General features: G+C 31.8%; 2 protein-coding genes and 1 pseudogene across 2 annotated transcripts; 2 read left to right on the forward strand and 1 right to left on the reverse strand.

The window, feature by feature from the left end:
* Positions 1-3,212: 3,212 nt before the first annotated feature.
* On the forward strand, positions 3,213-4,325 carry LOC11430198 (F-box protein SKIP23). The gene has a single exon (XM_003599802.2). It carries the CDS (start codon positions 3,213-3,215, stop codon positions 4,323-4,325), a length of 1,113 nt encoding a protein of 370 aa, XP_003599850.2.
* Positions 4,326-16,183: 11,858 nt separating this feature from the next.
* LOC11406406 (serpin-ZX-like) lies at positions 16,184-18,360 on the forward strand (annotated as a pseudogene).
* Positions 18,361-21,255: 2,895 nt separating this feature from the next.
* On the reverse strand, positions 21,256-22,008 carry LOC112420122 (uncharacterized). The gene has a single exon (XM_024778760.1). The coding sequence runs from the start codon at positions 22,006-22,008 to the stop codon at positions 21,256-21,258; it is 753 nt and encodes a 250-aa protein (XP_024634528.1).
* Positions 22,009-23,854: the final 1,846 nt, after the last annotated feature.

Here is a 23,854-nt window from a genome sequence, read left to right on the forward strand (position 1 = left end):
ACGATACATTTTCAAAAGTTTGAAGGCATAAACTTGATAAAATTAAGTAACATATGGACGATCTGAGCGGTGATGAAGAACGTTGGGTTAGATCATTGCTGTGGTTGACGACTAGGGAGCTATAGCTAATAGAAAATCCTCAACAATACCATTTCCCCTTCGACCAGCATAACACCGTTTTCCACTCCCTCCTCACTTCTATAAAACTAAATAACAAAATTAATTGATTTTTCGTATTTCAAATTAATTGATATTCAAACAACGGTTAAATAAAAACTAAGGAGTACTATTTTTATTTTTTTTGAAAGAAACTAAGGAATACTGATTATAAATTATAGATTCTCAATGAGAAGAAAAAATTCAAAATACTCACGCTCTATTTTTTTCGGAAAAAAAAAATACAATAATTTCAATCAAATATCACTTAATAAGTTCTAGAAAATAATTTTAGGGGGGCGTATTGGATTAGGATTTTAAAGGTCAATTTTTGTTTAAAAAAGTCTTGAGGATTTTAAAAGACTTTGCAAGATTTTGATGATTTTAAAAGACAATTAAGGATTTCAATGGATTTAATTCACAAGATTTTAAAGGATTTGAAATGATTTTATGGATTTCAAGAGATTTCAACAGATTTTATGAATTTTAAGAAATAATTGAAAAAAATATCATAACACACTCTCTTTCACAAAATCTCAATAAAGACTCTTTTATTTATTTTATTTTATTTTTTACGGGAGAGCTAGAGCTACAAAATCTCAATAAAGACTCTTTAATTTATTTTATTTTAATTTTTACGGGAGAGCTAAAGCTAGAGAGAGAGAGAGAGTGAAGGAATCAGAGAAAGAGGTTTTTACCGGGAGAGCTAGAGAGAGAGAGAGAGAGAGAGAGAGAGAGAGAGAGAGAGAGAGAGAGAGAAGGAAGGGGAGAGAGAGAGGAGAGGAGAGGAAAAGAGAGAGTAAGAGATAAGGGAGGAGAGAGAGATAATAAAATCTTAAAAGAAAGGTGAAGCCTACGTTACCCTCTCATGATCCAATCAAAATGTAATATATATAGGTAACATTAAATGTCAAATAAATGAGTTGATTTTTTCTAAAAATAAAAGAGTTAATCTTAATTATTATTTTTTTAAGGAGAGTTAATCTTAATCATAAGGTAACTTTTAATACTTTTAATTTTTATTTAATTTTTTTTTTTGAAACAACAAATGATTTAATTTTTTATTATATTAAGGTGTTCAATCTTAATTAATTTACACTACAAGACTTATAACAAATAAAATTTTACATCAAATTTCTTTCATCTGGATGTCCTTAAATTCATCATTTACATTCATAAAATTTCTTCCATTCCAGAACCCCGAACGTGAGAACAAAAACATCTCCTTCTTTCAAATTTCTTCTTCTTTATTCTTCCATATTGATCAATTTTTGTTTCTTTTCCATTCTTCTTTCCATTTTGATTGTTCAATTTTGTCGTTCCAAATTGCCGTAATTTCCAATTATCGTGAGAATTTTCGTTGTTTCTAGAACCGTGTCAGGTATCGTGACTTTTTTTTTTTTATTTAAGCAGCCAACCTAATAAAATCTGTTAACACGCATAGACATGTCTCACTATCAGCAAAAGCCTTTAAGTCCAAATAAAAGAACAAAAGCCTCATCACATAACCATTTCACCAACAACCAAAAAAATATTAGCAAACACCCACAACATCACAGCGGCAACACCTGCTAGCAGCCCTCAAAGTACAATGGATGTTTTACTCAATTGTTATAATTAACTACCTCACAACCAAGAAAAATCAAATCAAAAAGAAAAATCAAGTCATCATACCTGACGTTGTACTAGAAATAACAACAATTCTCACGATATTTAAAATCATGACGATTCTCTCAAAAATTGAAAAATGCGGCAGTTGGGAATGACAAAATTGAACAATCAAAATGGGAAGAATAAATTTTATGAATATAACTGATAAATTTAAGGACATTCAGATGAAAGAAATTTGATGTAAAATTTTAATTGTTCTAAGCCAGTCCTGTAGTGTAAATTAATTAAGATTGAACATCTAAATATAATTAAGGCGATATTACATTATGGGTCCTTTATCTTATTTATTTGTAACACTTTGGTCCTTTGTCTTTATTTTTTCCCGTTTAGGTCATTTATCTCTCTTAAAAGCACATATACATCTTTTTTCGCATTTTTTTTTATTAAAATATACATAATTTTATTTTTGAAAAATATATTTTTATTAAAACTGAAAAAAATCCAAAAATATGATGAAGATGTTCATCATCTTCATCTTCTTCCTTTGAATCTTCATCATCTTCTTTAAATAAAAAAAAATTCTACTAAAATATATCTTTAAATATCGTGAATTAATGTTATATTCACCTCAAATCTTATTTTAAACACAAAAATCAAAACCTTAATTTCACAAATGTTGCAAGGCGGATGGTGGAGGCTTAGTCACTGGCGGAAGGCTTAGGCTTTACGAAAGTTAAGATTGTTCTAGAAACAACAAAATTGATGTGTAAAGTTGCTATCAATTTTGGGGTTATTTTTATGCCGGGCTTGAATATTGAGTTAAATAATAATAATAATAATAATAATAATAATAATAATATACAGCGTGACAATTTATATAACTATTTTGTTTTTGTGATGAAACTAAATCTCTTTCTCTATATGGGTTTGATTTTTGTGTTTAAAAAAAGATTTGAGGTGAATATAACATTAATTCATGATATTTGGAGATATATTTGTGTAGAAATTTTTTTGATTCAATGAAGATGATGAAGATTTAAAGGAAGAAGATGAAGATGATGAACATCTTCATGCATATTTATGGATTTGTTTCATTTTTAAAAAAAATATATTTTAAAAAATAAAATTATGTATTTTTTTAATAAAAAAAATGAGAAAAATGATGTATATGTGCTTTTATAAGAGATAAAAACCTAAACGGAAAAAAATAAAGATAAAAGACCCAAGTGTAATAAATAAATAAGATAAAGGATCTCTAATGTAATCATGTCTATAGTTAAATAAAAATTAAAAGTATTAAAAGTTACCTTATGATTATAATTGATTCTTTTTTTAGGGGGGTGTATTGGATCATAATTCTAAGGGATTTTAAAAGACTTTTTTATCATGAAAGTTTTTTTTCATTCATTCTTTTCTTGCACAACACTCTAAACCCCGCAACATCCATGGTTAGATTGGTCTCAAATTCCTTCATCCAGGTTCTTGTTTCTATTCTCGACAAGCTAAAAATAAAGAAAAAGGCTAAAAAACCAGATTGGTCTCAACTTGCAAAGGAACTTCTTCAACTAATATCCGAAAGACTAGACAGTGAACTCTATCGCCTTCGCTTTCGTTCAGTTTGTTCCTCGTGGCGCTCTTCTTCAAGCCCTAACTACCATCAAAACCATTTACCCTTAAAGCTTCCAGAATTCTCAAACATCGAAAACAACTACCTCATTAAACACAATATGTTTCTCATCAAATCACCTACAAACTCAATCCCTTGGTTGATTAGAGTCGGTCCAAAATTAAACGGCAAAACTCATCTCTGGGACCCTAGAGACATTTACTACACATTACCTTTTTATTTACAAATACATTTAAATTTGGCCCTCGACTTAAACAAACTCTCCATCATCGATCTCGGACATGTGTTTTACATCCACGACAGTGGTCCTGGTAGCTATGTCTATCCTAGAAAGGTTATCGGTGTCGGGGAACAACCTCTAGCTATTGTCACATGCGAGTACTCTGGTGAGCTAATTATTTTCCGTTGCGGGGATGATCATTGGACAAATATGCCCGATGTCCCAAATGTGGAAAAATCACATGGAGATATTTGCAATTTTAAAGGGAGGCCTTGTGTAATAGATAGAACCGGTCGGACTATGATGATCGAATCAGACTTGACTGTTCATTTGGCGGCTGAACCTTGTTTTGGTGGCGATACTAAATTCTTGGTAGAGAGTAAGTGTCGGTTGTTGCATGTGGATAGATATGAAAGTGATGGTAGTAGTGGTAATGTAAGGATTGATGTGTTTGGGCTCGATGAGAAGGAGAAGAATTGGGTTAAATTGCCTAATTTAGGGGAAGGTTGTTCGTTTTCTGCTTCTGCTTCGGATTTGGGTGTAGCGAATGGGAATTGTGTAATCTTTTGTGCAGGTGATATGAGTGTTTTTCACTTGGATCAAGGTCGGATTTCACCTTTGTCTGATTATCCAGATTATGTTAACTTATTCTTATGGCCACCTCCAAAGTGGATCTCGGATGCAATAAAAAAGTATGTTATTTTACAGTGATAGATTTTTAATGTGATAGTGATTGACACTGCATTATTGATCTTAGTTTCAACAAAGAAAATTAAGAATAAGATTATTATGATAGTTCATCCTTTATTTTTATCTATAAATCATGTCCTTATTAACTTAATTCCTAAAATTAATTATTAGGATTTTAATTTTCTCATCTAGCTAGTTTCTAACAGAAAGCTTTGTCAATTTATACAGGGTTGAGACAAAGAAATAGAATACAAAAAACCATATTGGGTTGGGTTCATTCCCAAAATATGGCAATATGCAAACTCAATATTATTATATCAAAATCCAAGTGTTATTTTCCGTAAGACCTAGCTCATATTTGATATATAGAAAAGACTTCTAGTTTTTAATTGGTTATTGATATTGGTTCTCACTATTTATTTCTGTGATTTTTCTCAATGAATCTTACATGGTGGTAATGAAAAACAAAGCTCTATTTCCTTTCTTTTTTCATTGTAACATCATTTTAAGGGAATTATGTGCATTGGTTTTCTAAATTGTTCTTACTTACAATGTTAGTAATGGTATTTATTATATTGTTTTGCTTTTGATCATTATGTTATCCCTTTTTACCTTTGAATTATGTGACTCGGGCCAACAGGTCGAACTGGGTTGTTCATGAACTTGAATCGAATCGAGTTCGAGTTAATCAACATGTTCGAATTTAATTCAAATCGAGTTTCAGGTCGAACAAATCTTTATCAAGTCGAACTGAGCTGAATCAAGTTCGACTCAACTCGACTCATTTTTAGCCTTAATTAGCCCAAATATTACGCATGATGCAGAGAGTCGTCTAAAACTAAAAAAGAAATAGTTTATTATTCAAGTAAGAGCAATTTCTCAAAATATTTGTGTATGTTACTCATGGGCTTGGCCTAATCTAAATATGTATTTATTTTTATTTTTAGGGTTAAATATGTTTTTGGTCCCTATAAATATATCAATTTTTGGTTTTAGTCCCTCTAAAATTTTCCTTCAACTTTTAGTCCCCCAAAAATTTTTCTTCACTTTTGGTCCCTATTTTAAAGTAAACTCATATGTAGAATTCATATTTTTAAAGAAAAATTTGCAGAAAAATTCATAATATTATAAGAATTTAAAAAAATAGATTTTTTTTTTTTATAAAACATAAATTTATTATGAATTTTTATATTTTTGACGGTTAAAATTCATATTTAACTTATGTTCTGTTAAAAAATTTAATTTTTTTGGGGAAATATTTTTACAATATTCTACATTTTTTTGCACAGTTTCATTAAAAAAAAAAACTAAAATTAACTTAAAAATAGGGACCAAAAGTAGTGATTGAAAATTTTATAAGGACAAAAAGTTGGTATATTTATAGGGACCAAAAACATACTTAACCCTCATATTTAATTATGCATATCTCTATTTCAACCGATTGCTCATTGACCCAGTAGTATCACTGGTTCATTCACCAGTATGTTTTTTAATACTTTGGAAATAACGAGTTTCAATTGGGTGATATTGTCTTTGGGGACATTGATGGCATTAGTGTATTTTAGATCAGAGAGAACAATGGATGAATGATTAAAGTAAATTATTTAGATGACAAGGAATTATTGATTAAGAAAGATTTAGGAAAAATATCACCAAAAGATATGTTGCTTTAGCAATTGCTCCTTCTTAAAATTGTTGGTTTTGGATTTCCAAACTGTTGTATTTGGATTTCCAAAGTCTATTTCGAAAAAGAATTTTCATCTACCGAAGTCACTCTCTTTAAGACGTTTCGTGACACTATCTAAAAATTGTGCAAGATAGACTATCCACCACGCCGCCTCCAGGATAAAATAAGCTCATCTACAATTGTGTAGATGCACTATTGAAAATCATTCGAGAATTACACCTCCAATATGGTAGTAACACCATATTTTAATATTGAAACCAATCAATTATGGTACTATGACCACTCTATTATGGTATTGTGACCATTCAAATATGATGTTACCACCATTCTAAATTTTAACATCTGCAAACGTTAATATGGTATTTCAAGTTTCAACCACTCAAATATATTGTTATCACCATTCTAATTATAAATTCTCCAAGGGAAGAAAATATCAAAAGGAACTATACTTTTAAGATCATACTTGTCATACTCCAATTTTTGACCTAAGGACTACATTCATACGCCCTTTGACCCTGATCGAACTTTGTTGTTTCAGTGAAAAATTCGGCAGAGGGGTATTTTAAAATACCTCAATTTAGGTTCCGAGTCGAGCCCTCTTCTCTCTTTAATTTTATTTTTTGTTTTTAGTAAAAATTTCCATCTTTTATTCTTTTTTTAAATCATTTAATTTTAATTTTATTATGTTAAGTCTTTATCTATTTATTTAATTATTTCATTTATTTTAGATAAGTCCAAAAGATCAAGTCTGTATAATCTTTTCTTTTATTATTTTTCTTTTTTATTTTAATTGTTATTATCTGATAAAAAAAAATGGTCCTCATCCAAAGAAACATTCTGTCACAGGTTTTCTTTTCTTTCTATATTCGAATCCAATTCTCAGCCTTATCAATCCAGCAACAACACTGCTTATTCTCTTCACCAAGCCACCAATTTTTATGCTCCTTTAACAAACCCTAAACCCAAATCCCTTCACTATAAATTGAAACCTACATAACACAATTGGCGCATAACAACACTGTTTTGTTCTGTCTGTTTTCTTTGTATACATGTTCCTATTTCTTTTACTAATTTCTGTTTTCAGCTCCTGCTACTGAAGTTGCAGACACCCTGCTGTGTTTGCACCTTGTTATTGTTTGTTTAATTCTTTTGTAGCAAATTTTAACATGTGTGTGTTGTGGCTGTTCTATTCCATTCCAATTGCAAGGTCGTATCTGCTCTCCAAACTTAAAGAGATTCCATCATAAAGAGAACTTGTGGTCCCTTCGCATTTTTTTTTTAATTTCTTCTTCATGCATTTTTATTTTTTCTAGCATTTTATTTCTTTTTCTCATGCATATTTTAGGATTAGATTCATTATTCTGTATTTTGTTTACCTATTTCTTTCTCTGTGTCATTTTTTTTTTCATGGGATGTAGAATGTAAATATAGGATTAATGTAAATCATGCATATTTATTTTTCTTGCCATTTATTTTCCGCAGATTTTAGAATATATAATAGGTTTAATGTAATAGCTTTAGGTGCATGTGTGTGTGTGTGTGTGTATGTCTTATTTTTATGCTCTATAGTTTAGGTTGAAGGTCTTTGTGGTGATCCAAACGTGCAATGCATTTTTTTAGATAGAATTTGTTAGGTTAAATAATTGTTAACCTAATAAAGCAAATGAGCGGGAAAAAATTAGGTTAAATTTCCGTAGACCTAACAAAACTAATAAATAAGGATTAGTAGTAACTTGAGGTAATTAGTTGGAGTATATTAGTTGGTAAGAGTTACTAGGCCCAATATGAGATAAGATGACTTAGCCCATTAGTTGGAGTATATTAGGATAACACTAGTGGAAAAAGGTCGCTAGAGAAAAATATAGAGAATAGAGAGAAAAAAGAAGATAGAAGAAAAGGGAGGAACAAAGTGAAGAAAACAGAAGAGCAAAGCTAGGATTCACAAAGGGAGTGAAGATTTTTGTGAAGTAGCTTAAGCTTAAGGAGAATTGAGGTAAGGGGATAGGTTCTTTCATAATAAGCTATAATCATGTTTCAGCTTTTGGGTCATGTTTGTTTATGTTAAATTGTGAAATTGATGATTTTGGATGTTAATTTTCGTGCTTGAAATTAAGTGGTGATTTTGGGTATGTGAAAATTGTTGAAAACTTGTTGTTGATGCATGAATTTTATTGTTGATATAAGATGAGTCGATGACTTTGAGATTCTAGCTTAAATTGGTGAAAATGGTGATGTTCTTATTGAATGTTGTTGAATTCATTATGTATGTTCTAGTCGAGTGATAGGGTTTATGATAATGATAAGTACAAGTTGTTGTTGTTTTGTGTTGTGTTTGGGTGTGTCACACCATTTTTCGGAGGTCAAGGCAATTTGATTAACTTTTGACTCGCTTTTCTTTTCACGATTGAACAAATTTTTTTTTAGGGGAAAAAGTTCCAAACAACCCATTTTGAAGAGATTTAGGGTTCGGGGGTTGGTTATATTTAGGGAAGGTATTAGCACCCTAAATAATAGTAGTACTCTACGAGAACCTCTTGATTTTATTTAACTTTTTGTTCTTAAACTTGCTTGCATTTGAAGAGATGAAAATAGAATTGAATGATGAGTTGAAAAGAAAAAGAAAATTGATTTTAATTGAAGAGAAAAAAGAAAATTGTTTTTTAGTTGATTTGGAAGGACAAGGTCCTCTGCCTACGTACCCGTGAGGGATCAAAATCTCATAGTTTGGGGTAGAAATTGACGTTTGATTTGTTTTTGTGTTTTTTATTAGTTTTGAAAAAGGTTTGAAATAAAAAGCCAAGTGGCAAATTGGAATTTGTTTGTGTTTTTTAGATTGAAGAAAATTGATTCAAAGTTGAATTAGAATTGATTCGAAAGTTTGATTAAGAAAGAAAATAAAAATAACGATCACTTGATTGAAAGTCAAGGTTTGTTATAAAAATATTTTTTTGTGATTTTTTGATATTTAAATGTTTTTGTTGTTTTTGAATAATAGATGAAAGTTATGTTATAAAAATATTTTTTGTGATTTTTTTTTATATTTGAATGTTTTTGAATGATAGATGAAAATTAAACTAATGGAGTAATGAAATTAAAAGCATAGGACCAGAGCACTCTGGAGAATGATTAAATTAAACAAAAAGATAATATTAACAGTTAATTTAGGACCAGAGCACTCTGGATTAATTTAATTAACAAGGACCAGACTGCTCTGGAGATTGGTTTTTATGGGTTTGAAAGGGTTTCGGCCGGTTTTTGTAGCTTGCTGGCCGATTGGGGTTTGTTGTGGATCGGTCTTGATTTTTGATGGTGTGGGACTGTTAGTTGTGAATATGGTTTAGATTGTTTGAGATTGGTTGTGATTGCTGGATTCAGTTTGTGAATGATATGTACGGTTTTGGATGATGGTGTTTGCTTTATTTGAAATTGGATTTTGTTTTGTTGAGAAATTGGATACTTTGATGTTGTTATTTTCTGGTTTTTCTTGCGATTGAATTTTTCGTATTGGAGAATTGCAGGTTTTGATTGATGAATTTCTGTGTTGAAAAATTCCCCTCCCCTTTGCGTGTGGTGCTGCTGTTGTAATATAGCAGTGGGTGTTTGAGCAAAAATTTGGCTTGAGAGTAATTTGAGACCAGTTGCACCAATTATTGGACAAAAATAATAATAAAAAAAGGAATAATAAATAATAATAATGAAAAAGGATACAAATAACAATAATGCTAATAATAAAAAACAGCAATAAACAAAAAATGAAAAGATGGAATTTAAAGAAAAATAAAGAGAGAAGAGGGCCCGACTTGAAACCAACAATTGAAAAGTCAGAGACTGACCCAGGGTCAAATGGCGTATGAATGTGGGGTCTTAGGTCAAAAATTGTGGTATGACAGGATGAATTAAGTTGTTGTTGTTGTTGTTGTGAAAAGAGTTTAATTAATGTATTTGAGCCTAGGGAAATTATTTTAAGCACTTTGGATGAATGAGGAATGTAAATAAGCACGTTTGGGCCATTTTTGATGAAAATTTGAGGCCAAACACACATAAAAGACCCTTTTCGCAGCGTTAGCACCTGCACTGGAGCGCTAGGCCCCCAGTTACAGAGAGCCAGCGCTTGGCCCTGCACGCCCTGGCACTCGGCGCCCCTGACAGTGCAAGAATTTGCTGTTTTGATTAAAATAGTTGCTGGAACATAATTTGCTTGGACTTATATTGGTCTTGTTAAATGGAGACTGACTTTGAAATAAGAGACGAACTTGAAATTGGAATAAACGAATAATGATTTTTTTAAGTGAAATGATGATGTTATGAATTTCTTTATGAGATAATGGACTTAGATAAAGCATGTGGGATTGATAAAGAACTATAAAAGCATGTAACTTAGTTTTTGGTAAAAAGGCGAGAAATAGATGAACTTTGGATTTTACTAACGAACTTTGGTGAAATGTTTAAATATGACTTGGTAACTTGCAAATGACTTTATGCTCATGATAATATGTTAGATTATGATTGAATTGAGGATTAATATGCATGAGATATGATGGTTTGTGTGAAGATGTTAAAATTGACGATTTTTGTGAAAATATACAAACTTGGATAAAATGAGTAATTATGATTTGATAACTTATAAATGACTTCGTAATCATGATAGTAAGTTGAATTAAGAATGAAGCAATGATTGATGAGTGTTCAATTTGTTGGTTACCATGATGTGGATGATTGTTCGTCTATTATGCAATTTATGCTTATGAAGTGACATTGCTTCTTTGTTGAGATTATTATGATGATGATTATTGATGATGATTTTTGATGATGATTTTGGTGATGATGACTTGTTTATGTGTGGATGTAAATACTTGATAATGCAAATGGTGGATTTTGGTGAAGATATTATATGATGGTGTAATTTATATAATATAGAATTGTGATTTGTGCATTGTTGAGTTTTTACTTAAAAGTCCATCATGTTGAGTCTTTGGTGAAGAACAAAATTCATAAGGGTTTACATTAGTTTGTGAAGAACGTAATTGGTGAGGATTACGTTGGTGGATCACTCGGTATGATTATCTCCGGAATCTAAAATGGTACCACATGCATGTAGAGCGTTCCTAGAACATTGCATGCATATGAGTTATGTGAAAAGTGTCATACGTGATTATGTCACTTGGTGAATTTGTGAAATTTGTGATTTGGTGAATTATGTGACTCAATGATTTATGTGATTGGTGATTAATGTGAAGTGTGTTTTTGCGATATATTCGATTTGGTGATGCTTGTACACTTGAATTGATGTTGTTAGTTTAATATGCACATGATGTTTGTATTCTAGGAATGATAAGTATGTACACATGTATTACTTGAAATCCTTGAATGCTATTTTATGCATGTTTTATTATATGGAATATTATATAAACCACAATGGTCATTTGGTTGACCACCTACCCATTTGTATAAATGGTGTGGACGACGTGCATGTTTGAGTTCTTGTTGTTTGTGAGTGCTCGAGGATTAGTTGGAGCTACCTCTTTATCTTTTGGTAGGAGTATAAATAGGGCTCTGACTAGGAGTGTCGGGACTTTTGCATTTTATGTTATGTATTTATATTATTGTCGAGATGATGAGTCCAATATTCCAAAAATGGTCATTTTTCCTCCAAACTCACGAAATTGCTTTGATAATTTGAACTTTAAAATTCTTGCGATTCAAAATGTAATAAAACAGAATGGGAAATGGATATTTGGGCTAAAATGGATAAATGACAGAATTTTGACCCAAACAGATTTTATGGATAAAATGGAGAAATGGAATGGAAAGAAAGGGACACTACACTTTCTAATCCAAGAAAGTGATAAGTCTCTGGGATTGAGGATCACCACAAGAAAGGATTCTTGATATGATCAAAATTGGTCAAATCCAGAACCAAAGAGCAATTGCTCAAAAATACAGATAGTGTAGTTTTTCACTCAAAAATAGTCTTCTTTTATTGATAATTTTCGCCCCTTATATATATGAAAGAGGTCACATGCTGTAATACAAGGAATATCAAAGAAAATAACTCATGAAAACTGTTAGAATTCAACCATTATTCTAACATCAATGCCTAGTGCTGAATAATTGCAAAAATGGTTACAAATTGATTTAGAATGAATTTGTGCAGTTATAATTGATGTTGGGGCGGCTCTCAAGATGCTCAAAACGTGTCCATCTGATTTCCTCAATGTGTGGGCTGAAAGAAAACAATTCATTGTGCTTTAATGTGTGGCAGCACCACTTCATTCTTTCCTTTCATGTCATGTGCTATTTTTCTCCCTCCCATTAATGTTCTTGATTTCTTTTCGCTGTACTTGATTCAACGTATTATTTTCTTTCTAAAATAAAGCAAGCACACCATTTAAAGCTGTTGAAAGCTTTAAAATGGATAAAACACACTAGAAATTCAAAATTAGTGTTTTTGGCCAGAATTGGTCCCTTACACTTTTATTACAACATAAAAATAAAAAACATCAAAATGGGCAGCAAGCAAGCCCTCCCTCCATTCCATTGTGGCCCTCATCATACTCTCCCTCTTCGAAAGAATTCGTCCTCGAATTTGAAGCTATACAACCTCCAGGTTCAAACACAATTGTTTCAAATTTTTGTGGTACCTTCTTTGGGAATACATCTTCACATTCCTGCAAAAGAAATTTAGTACAACTTGGAAAATTTTGAGTGTTAGTCAACAAAGCCACTTTTTTGCAAAGTAGTAAATATAGGGGCTGTTTGTTCATGACTATTTCTTGAAACTCTCCTTTTTTTTTTCTTTCAAGCAAACTCTCTTTCTTTTCTTTTGATTTTTCTTTTTTCTTTCTCATATTTTTCTTTCCTTTTCTTTTGATCATCTCTAACCTCACTAGGACTCAATGGTGCCAGACTAATCTTTTGACCAGAATGCATAAAAGAGTACTTGTTGGTTCGACCATCGTGAAGAACACTTCTATCAAACTGCTAAGGTCTCCCTAACAACAAATGACTAGCCTCCATTGGTACTACATCACACAAAACATCATCTTCATACTTACCAATTTTAAAACAGACCTCTACTTGTTTATCAACAAGTATTTCTACATTTTCATTAAGCCATTGAAGTTTGTAAGGCTTTGGGTGAGGTTTTGTTTCTAATTCCATTTTAGACACCAAGCGTGTACTAGCAACATTAGTACGGCTACCTCCATCAATAATTAAAAAGCATACCTTCCCTTGAACAAGGCATCTTGTGTGGAAAAGAGTTTCCCTTTGATTTGATTCCTCCTCCTTAGCTTGATTTCCCAAAAACCTCCTGATCATGAAAAGGTCTCCACTTGGTATTTCTTCAGCTTCCTCTTCAACATACCCCTCATGATTCTCTACCTCAACGTTTCATTCTCCTAAATCATCATAGTTCTCTTTGTTGTACAATGAGAAGCTATGTGACCTTGACCTTGACATTTGAAACACTTAACACTTTTGTTAGTAGAAGTACTTTGAGAAGGGTTTGTTTGTATACCTTTAGGATCAGCCATGGACTCCTTTGGAATTGAAGACGAGGCTCCCTCCTTCTCTATTTTATCCTTCCAACTTGAAGAGTTAAAAGAAGAAGTGTTTCTTCTAACTTGGGCTTTTCTTTTGAGTTGTTGTTCTACTTTGGTAGCTTGATGTACCAAGTCATCCATTTCAACATAGTGATGAAGTTCAACTATGTCACTAATGTCACGATTTAGACCATGAAGAAATCTAGCCATGGCTGCTTCATTGTCTTCCTCCACATTAGCTCTAATTTTCGCAATCTCCATCTCCTTGAAATATTCTTCAACACTTTTCGAACCTTGAGTAAGTCTTTGCAATTTGTTGTGCAAGTCTCTATGGTAATAGGAAGGCACAAACCTTCTCCTCATGATTCTCTTCATCTCATCCCAAGTATCAATCGGTTGTTCTCCATACCTCCTTCTTTCTTTGATCAATTGATCCCACCATACTAAAGCATACTCCTTGAACTCAATGGAAGCAACCTGCACCTTTTCAACAGTAGAGTAATTATGGCAATTAAAAATTTGTTCAATTTTAGTCTCCCGTTCTAGGTATGCTTCCGGGTCACTCTTTCCAACAAAAGATGGGACTTTAATTTTTATGCCTCTTAAATGATTTTCCCTTGGTCTCCTTCTATGCATCCTCTCATCCTCATCACCACTACCATCATTAGACTTTTGAGACCTTCTTTCTAACTCATCAACTCTTTGTTGGAAATGTTCAGCTTGTTCTCTTAACAGCCTCTCAAAATGCTCACGCATTGCTCTCATTTGAATCGTCATAGCTGCTGTTCTAGGTGAAGGTGGATCAGACATGATTGTGAAATTTTGTGAAATTAGTGACAAGTGTTTAAAATGGTCCTTACCACTCAAATTGCTCTTTTAGTTCTTTAAAGAAACCAAAAACAATCAACAATCCCAAAGACTTAACACAAAGAAAGACACTAAAACAAGAAACAAAAGATAAAGGTTAACTAGAAACGAAAGAAATAAAGAAAAAAAAAATTAGAGTGTGGCAAAAACACAAAAAGGAGCACTTTTTTATTTCTAATATATTTTTGTTTCGTTTTTTTTTTTATGAATATCAATATTGGACAAAAGAAAAAAAAAACAATAAGGAACAAGAAGAAAGACACTTTACCAAAGTTTGGCCCTTTTAAGAACCTTGCTCTGATTACCACTTGATGAATGACAGAATTTGTATATGAATAAAAGTAAAATAAAAAGATGGATTTGGGGAAAGAAATGGTGAAAGAATGCGTCACATTCACTTCCAATCCAAGAAGGAATGCTAAGCCTTGAGGAATCACCACAATGGTAAGGAAGCCATTGATAAGATTCGATAAACTTGGTTCAATCCAGAACCATAAAGAACCAAAGCTTCACAACACACAAAGTGTATTTTTTTATTTTTATTTTTTATCAAAATTCTACTTATTGCTCATTCTACACCACTAAATATTCCGAATTTGATCTTGAGTCAAACAGACGAAATGTAGAGAACTTCGTAAGCTTTCCAACGAGTTAAAGACCACCTCAAACGGACATCCAGAGCTTCAGATATAGCCAAAACAAGACAGACATATCATGACCTACGAAAATAAAACTTTGGACCCAAAATTAATTTGGTTCTTTTATTCCACAATGACTTTATTATTCTTGTCAAAAGATATAATATTAGGATCACATCACAAGACTTGTTGTCTATTATGTTTAAGATTTGAGATATTGTTGGTGTTGTATTATGAGACCTAAGACATGGTTGTTGAGATTTGTTATATGTTGCTGAGATATTTTATGATGTTGTTTTCCACTGCGAGTTTTTGTAAAAATCAGGTTATGCATGCTTTGAGAAAATGATGACGTACCATCTAAACTCTTTCAAATAATTGATTTATTGCATTCGGGGTTAGGGTGTTACAAGAAAGACTCGTCAACACAAGTCCAAGAGAGAGAGACGAAAAGAATTCAATGTTTCATAATACTTTTTGTTGTGTAGAATGCACTATGTGAATTCTATTTATAGAGAAAATTCACAACTAATATGTGACAAACTTTGGGAACAAGTAATTCACATATTAGATCTAGTACAACAATATCTCAAATTAAGTACCAAAATAAATCATATTGCATACAAAAATATATTATAGAGTACAAAAATATATTAGATTGCATACAAGTATATTTCAGATTCTGGACCAAAATATTTCAGATTGCGTTCCAAAATATTTTAGCAAAAAACTCAGGGACTAAGAAAACATTTTCTAATAATCATCCTATTTTTTTTACATTTTATTTAAAAAAAAATAATCAAAATCATCTATTTTGAGTACTAAATATTCTTAAAAAAAAAAAAAAAAATATTTCATCTGACATTTTTGATAAACAATATAACCACAATTCTTATCTTTTTTAATTAACATAACAATATACCATTAGGCAAATTTGTTGAAAGATATAATTGAAATATAAAAAGTCGCCTCAAAAAGTATTACATATAGGATAGAATAGCATAGAATTGGAAAAGAAAGCAACTCAAATTAGGTTTTCGGTAGTTACTTGAAACTTTCTCAGTAGCGATATCTTTTTTTGCCGCAATTACTTGAAGAAGAATGGAGAAGAAAGCAACCCCGTCACGAAGAAAAAGAAAAAGAATGAAGTTTCAATACATACCTCAAGAAGAAGAATCAGTCACCATTACCAACCAAACCAACGTATCCCTCAACATCGTCAAACATCTCTTTTCAAAACAATCAGACAATAACATCATGTTTTCTCCGCTATCACTTCAAGTTGTTCTCAGCCTTATCGCTGCTGGATCCGAGGGACCGACACAACAACAGCTTCTCCACTTCCTCCGCTCCGAATCTACCAATAATCTCAACTCCTTTGTGGCTAAACTCGTTTCCATAACCCTCTCTGATGCCGCTCCTGCTGGTGGTCCTCGCCTCTCATTCTTTAATGGTTTGTGGTTTGATCAAGCCCTTTCTCTTAAACCCTCCTTCGAACAAATTGTGTCCAATGATTACAAGGCTACTTTAGATTCTGTTGATTTTCAGAACAAGGTATGTATTGTATATCTATGCCCTTTTTTAAACAATTTATTTTATTTTATTTCATAACCTATAATTTGGAGGACATGTTGTTTTATAACCTTTGTTTCTTCCAAGTATTTGCTTTGTATTATGATAACAACACAGCTTTAACACGCTTTAAAATCCATGTATGTGGTGAACCTTTGTGTTATTCAAACGCATTACCCTATACATGTTAATCTGTTCTTCTAGAAGGATATCAATCAATAAAGAGTGTAAAAAAGTAGGTTATAAAAATAAAAATAAAAAGGGTTAAATAAGTTTTTCGTCTCAATAAATATAGCGAATTTTGATTTTAATCCCTAAAAAATTAAACTGAATGTTTTCATCTTCACAAAAAAATGATTTTATTTTTAGTCCTTAATGGTCATTTTAATTTTTTGTGAATCTCAAAATTATAACACTTTTATGTTCAAATTGTATCATATTGTGTATCAAATTGTATCATATTATGTTCGGCCTTCATATATTCATACTATGTTTAAAACATGTCAAAGTTATATTCATTAGAGACCAAAAATAAAATAAAAAAATATGTGAGGATGAAAACATCTCATTTTATTTTTTAGGGACTAAAATCAAAATTTGATATATTTATAGGGACGAATAACTTATTTAACCCTAAAAAAAATTGAATAGACACCTCTTCAAATTTTATAGTTCTAAAAAGAAAACAACTTTAATGATCCTTTAGCATACGGCTATAACAAAAAGTTCAATTCTTCTATTTGCATAGTTTAAGAAAATTGAATAGAAACCTCTTCAAATTTTATAGTTCTAAAAAGAAAACAACTTTAATGATCCTTTAGCATACGGCTATACTAACAAAAAGTTCAATTCTTCTATTTGCATAGTTTAAGAAAATTATAGAGCAACTTATAGAGCAATTTTACTGATCCGTTTCTACTTGCATAGTTTATGTTAAGATTCGATGAAGTATAATTTATTTTTAATTTTAGGCAGTTGAAGTGACAAATGATGTGAATTTATGGGCTAAAAAGGAGACAAATGGTCTTATTGAGGAAATTCTACCTTCAGATTCTGTCAACAACTTAACGAAACTCATATTTGCTAATGCACTTTACTTTAAAGGGGTGTGGGATCAACAGTTTGATGCTTCGGAAACAAAAGACTATGATTTTCACATTCTGAATGGCAACGTAATCAAAGTTCCCTTCATGACCAGCAACGAGGATCAATTTATTTGTGCTTTCGATGATTTCAAAGTACTTCGTCTTCCATACAGACAAGGTGAAGATAAGCGTCAATTTTGAATGTATTTTTTTCTTCCAAATGAAAGAGATGGACTGTCTGCTTTGATTGAGAGGGTGGCTTCTCAATCCGAGGTACTACACCAAAATCTTCGGCGTTTTTCTCAAAAGAGAGTAGGTGATTTCAGAATTCCAAGGTTCAAGGTTTCATTTGGGTTTGAAACTTCTGATATGCTGAAGGAGCTTGGAGTAGTTTTACCTTTCTCTCCTGGAGGTTTGACAAAAATGGTGGACTTTCTTGAACATCAAGACCTCTTTGTTTCTCGCATATTTCACAAATCTTTCATCGAAGTAAATGAAGAAGGAACTGAAGTTGCTGCAGTCACTGCTGCTGTATTCGGAGTCAAGGGTGTAAGTCCTCGAGTAGATTTTGTAGCTGACCACCCTTTCTTATTTCTAATTAGAGAAGATTTAACCGAAACAATCCTCTTTGTAGGGCAAGTACTCAATCCTTTTGTTGAGTGATCTTATTCGATTGCCATTAGATAAATAGGAAACCTTTCTTCTAATAGATATGCATGTATGATGAAAATAGTACTGTTATGGATATATATAATCCATGTGTGAGTATAACACAAAGTACTTCTTTTAATTTTGTTAATAAGAGTATAATAATAGCCCTATGATTTTTCCAGCTTTTTTTTCTCAATTTTTTTTATATCTAGGACCTATCAAGATGTATTTACAATAAAGCATCAGATACAACTCAATAAATCCTTGAAATGCTTGCCAATTCGTAAAATAAGAGCCTTGTATTATAGTTAATATTTTAAATACAACAGTTCAATAAGATATACATTCACATTCACATTCACAGTGATGAGTATAATAACTATGATAAATTCACTTCATTCATGCTGTACATAAAAAAGTTTTATGAATTTATCCAAGTAATACATTTGATCATAGGGACTTTTAAAGAAGATGCAAGATATTGAAATACTTTGAGAAAACAATGATATTTTACACATCTTGTTTAGAAGACTTCATTGCATGATATTATTTTATAATTTCATTGTTCATTTCATCTTTAGTTTGATTTTGAAAGCAATATTAATTTTTGGGCTGATGAGTTGAGCATATCTTCAATCAAAGATTCTAGACTTCTCATGTTTCCTTTGTCTGGAGGGAACACAATTTTTGCAAAGAGCTTGAAAGGAGTGGTTTCAGATAAATTCCTTGACCCTAACTAAACTATTTAAACTGCTGATAACTTTTTAAGATGCTCCAAAGCATGGAAAATAATGTAGTTAGTCTAGACCAATGACAAAACTTTAGGGCCTTGGCATCAAATGTAAATCTTTTAACACGTGAATACCAACTTTAGGTTTTGTTAGGTTTTTGTAACCTTAAGTACTAAGTACTAATTGGCACTGAAGTTGTTGTTGGGCCTTGGCATCAAATCTTTTGTAACCTAAAAAGATTTCTCTTTGGGCCTTGACATCAAATTTCTTTATGTAGATCTTGCTATTTAGAATGTAACATGTACATCCACATTGATGAAAGTGAGATATATTGGGTCTTCTTCCCTTAAAGAGTTCATATGTTGTTTTCTCCAAGATAGGTCTGATATAGATTCTATTTTGGACATAACATGTTGTATTCATTGCTCCTGCTTAGAAATGTTTAGCCAAATTTTTTTCAGGAATCATGGTTCTTGCCATTTCCTGTAAAGTTTTATTTTTTCTTTCTACAACCCCATTTTGCTGTGGAGTTCTAGGAGAACAGAATTAATGGACAATTCCATGTTTTTCACAAAAAGTTTCAAATGGCTCATTTTCAAATTCTCCACAATGATCACTTCTGACTTTTAAAATTTTCATTTCTTTTTCAGACTGTATTTAAGTGCAGAAGTTATTGAATACATCATAAGCATTATCCTTACTTTTCAGGAATTTTACCCAAGTCCATCTGCTGTAATCATCAACAATGACTAATCCATATTTACTTCCATATAAGGATGCAGTGCTAACTGGTCCAAATAAATCAATATGAAGTAGTTCTAAGGGTATGGAGGTTGAGACAATGTCTTTTGTTTTAAAAGATGATTTCACAATCTTCCCTTTCTAGCATGCACCACAAAGTGCATCTGAATGATAGTCAATGTTAGGTAAGCCTTTAACAAGTTGTAACTTACTAAGCTTAGAGATTAATCTCCAGTTAGCATGTCCCAACCTTCTGTGCCACATCCATTTCTTATCATTCACTGATAGAAAATTACCTTCTGATCAACTAGTTCAGCGAAGTTAATTTTATAGACATTCTCTATCCTATTTTCCTTGAATACTATGGACTTGTTATCTTTGATGATTACTGTGCAGTTGGTCTTTTCAAACATCACATCATAACCATTATCACAAAATTGTCTGATACTCAAAAGGTTATGTTCAAGACCATCTACCAACCACACATTATTAATTGCCTCCAAACTTCACATTTCCTCCTTCTTTCATTATGAGGGTGAGGAACATAGACTTCTCTCCTGTCATATGCCTTGAGCAACCGCTGTCTAGGTACCATGATTTTTGTTTTTATCTTGCTCTTAGACATATCTGCAGCATTGACAATTTCATATTTAGGTACCCATTGTTTTATAGGTCCTTTGAGGTTAGTACTTTTAGTTTTACTCTTTACTTCTTATACATTCTGCTGTAAGTTTGACAGCTTCTGTTTAATCACCACCTTGGGTTCAACACCTTTTGGTTTTGATTCACCAGAAGCAGTAATTGTCTTGTTCTTCTGAAACTTAGACTTTAAGATACCAGACTCTTATTTCAACAGACACTGAGGAACAGGTTCTAATCTCTTCAGAATCTTGATCTTCGAAGTCTTAGAATCAGAGTTTGTGATTGCCTTAGGCTTAGTGTTCTTTGACTTTGAAATATTCTCAGTCTTAGAGCAACAAACTTTAGGTTCTGACTGAACTACAGTTCCACACTTAGCACCTTCAGGTACAAAGAAGGTTTTCAATCCCTCCTTGATGCATTCACAACATGCTTTAAGACTGATTTCATTAGGTTTCTCTTCTGAAAATCCAATCTCTTTACCATTGTTTCTGTAAATGCTATAAATCATTAAAGCAACTTTGCTTATGTCAATACTAGATATAATAAAATCTTCAAGAGCAATTTTATGTTTACTTAAAGATTTTCCATTGCACTTTTCTTGTAGCTTCTGACAAAGAAACTTGAGTTTCTCTTCATAAGTTTTACAAATGAAGTCTAAGCCTCTAAGTCCTTCTTCAGAAGCTTTTAGATCCAATAATGTTGATTCTTGTTGTTTCATTAAATCAACATATATTTCTTTTTAATCTTTTCATTGATTCTATGTTCAAAGTGTGTAAGGAGTTCTTTAAGAGACTCAATAAGTTCTTCTGTGGAAATTTTTAGAGTATACCTCATTTTCATCTTCAGATTCTAAGTTAGGTTCAGCTTCTGATGTCACTGTAGCCACTAACCCTCTAGCTACATTTGCTTCATCTTCTGCTTCTTCCTTTTCAGACCCAGATTCACTATCTAAATCTTCCCAGGTTGCCATTAAACTCTTCTTAATCTGCTTCCTGAATTTTCTTGAGTTGAAGCTTGATTTCTTTGACTTGTACTTTAATTTCTCCATCTGAAGATCAGGGCAATCAACAATAAAATGTCCAGGCTTTTTACAGTTGAAGCATCCCTTCTGATCTTCTTTCTTGGAGCTTTTGTAACCACCTCTCTTACTCATAAACTTCCTATTCTTCTTTGCCAAATACTCAAGCTTGTTGGAGAGCATAGCCATCTTCTTAGTTGGATCTTCATCAGAATCTCCATCAGGTGACTCTTCTTCAGATTCAATAACTTTAAGCGCTTTTGATGACTTCCCTTTAGATGGTAGAGCAATGGATTTACTCTTCTTAGCAGGTTCATGTTCATTTAGACTTACCTCATGAATCTTGAGAGAGCTGACAAGATCTTCAACACTTAAAGTGTTTAAATCTTTAGCTTCATCAATAGCAGTAACCTTAGGTCTCCATCTAGCATGCAAGCTTCTTAGTATCTTCCTCACATGATCAGAAGCAACATAGCTTATTTTCAGTATTTGTAGTCTAGAGACTAAGGTTTGAAATCTTGAGTACATTTCCTCAATACTTTCATCATTCATCTTCAACAACTCATACTGATGAACAAGCACGAGAGCCTTTGCTTCTCTGAATTTCTTGTTGCCTTCATAGTATACACATAGAGAAGCAAACATTGCCTTAGCATTAGATTTGTCACTCATCTTCATATACTCTTGTCGCGTCATTTTTCGGAGATCAGGGCTATTTGATTAGCTTTTGACTCACTAATTATTTCACGACTGAACATTTAATTTTTTTAAGAAAAAGGGGAAAAAAGTTCAAACTAACCCATTTGAAAATATTTAGGGTTCGGGGGTTAGTTACATAAAGGGAAGGTATTAGCACCCTTTATGTCCGTAGTACTCTACGGGAACCTCTTGATTTTATTTAATTAATGTGCTATAACTTGCTTTTTATTTTTGAAAATAGGGAATTAAAGTGGAAAAATAAAGACCTAATTATCTACATTTTTTATTGATTTGGAAGGACATGGTCCTCTGCCTACGTACCCATGAGGGATCAAAACCTCGTAGTTCGGGGTAAAAATTGACGTTTGATTTGTTGAGTGTTTTTTATTAGTTTTAAAAAAGGTTTTAAAATGAAAAGTCAAGTGGCAAATGAGTATTTGTTTGTGTTTTTTAATATTGAAAAAAAAAGACTTAAAGTAAAGTCAAATTGATTGAAGTTTGATTAAGAAAAGAAAATAAAAATGCGGTCACTTGATTTGGATCAAGGTTTATTATGAAAATATTTTTGTGATTTTGATTATTTGCATGTTTTTGTTGTTTTTTAGAATATTAAATGAAAATTAAACTAACGAAACAATAAAAATAAAAGCGCGTGGATTTTTGTAGTGACGTTGGATCACCACAAAATCCCTAATCTAATTTTTTTGCATTTTTGGATATATATAAGGCGGTAAAGAAATAAAAGGACACACACACCCACACACTTTTCTCATATATATTTACATTGGACCTAAATACATTCTAATTGCTGGAAAATAAATAACAATAATTAAAATGCTAAATAGAATAAAATAAAAATGCAAAAATGCTAAAAAGAAACAAAATGCAAGAAAATAAAAGAAATGGACAACCGAAGGGACAAAATTCCGAAGGGACAGAAAAAAGAGGGAGAAGAAAAGAATAGCTCGTCAACACAAGCTAAATAGGGAGAAGAGAGAAAAGTTCTTTGACAACTCAAGTGAACTTTTGGTGTGTAAAATTTTGTGAAATGAGGGCTCTATTTATAGGTGAGGAGTTTGATGAAAAAAGGAAAATTGGTTTAATGGAAATGATGGACAATTATGATGAATTTTGAAAAAGGAATGTTAAAGTTGACACTTGACTTGAAAATTTTTTAGACCTTGTACATTTTATTTTTGGACCTATTGACACTTTGTTTTTTTTGGACACTAATTAATTAAAAAGAAATAAAATAAATCTAATACGAAATAAAATAAAAACAAATTAAACTAAATTATGTAAAGAAAAATAAAATTAAAAGATGGAAAATAAAAATTATTAAATATAAAAATAGTAACTAATCTTAAAATTAAAATTAATAAAAGATGGAAAGAAAATAAAAAGAGAAAAGAGGGCCCGACTCGGAATCAATCAGAGATCGATCAGAGTCAAGTGACATGTGTCAGTGGGGCCTTAGGTCAAAAATTGGGGTATGACAACTCTGCTTTAGGTATAGCAGTGACAAGTGATCCTCTGAATGTATGATGCTTCTTGTAGAGTTTCTTCTTGTCATTGCCTTCTTCATCAAAGACTAAGTCACCAACACCATCTTCTATAATGTCCCATAGTTCTTCATCTAAACCAATGACCTAGCTGTAGAAGTTGGTTTTCCACC

Source organism: Medicago truncatula, chromosome 3 (assembly GCF_003473485.1).
Source record: "Medicago truncatula cultivar Jemalong A17 chromosome 3, MtrunA17r5.0-ANR, whole genome shotgun sequence".
Classification (NCBI taxonomy): domain Eukaryota; kingdom Viridiplantae; phylum Streptophyta; class Magnoliopsida; order Fabales; family Fabaceae; genus Medicago; species Medicago truncatula.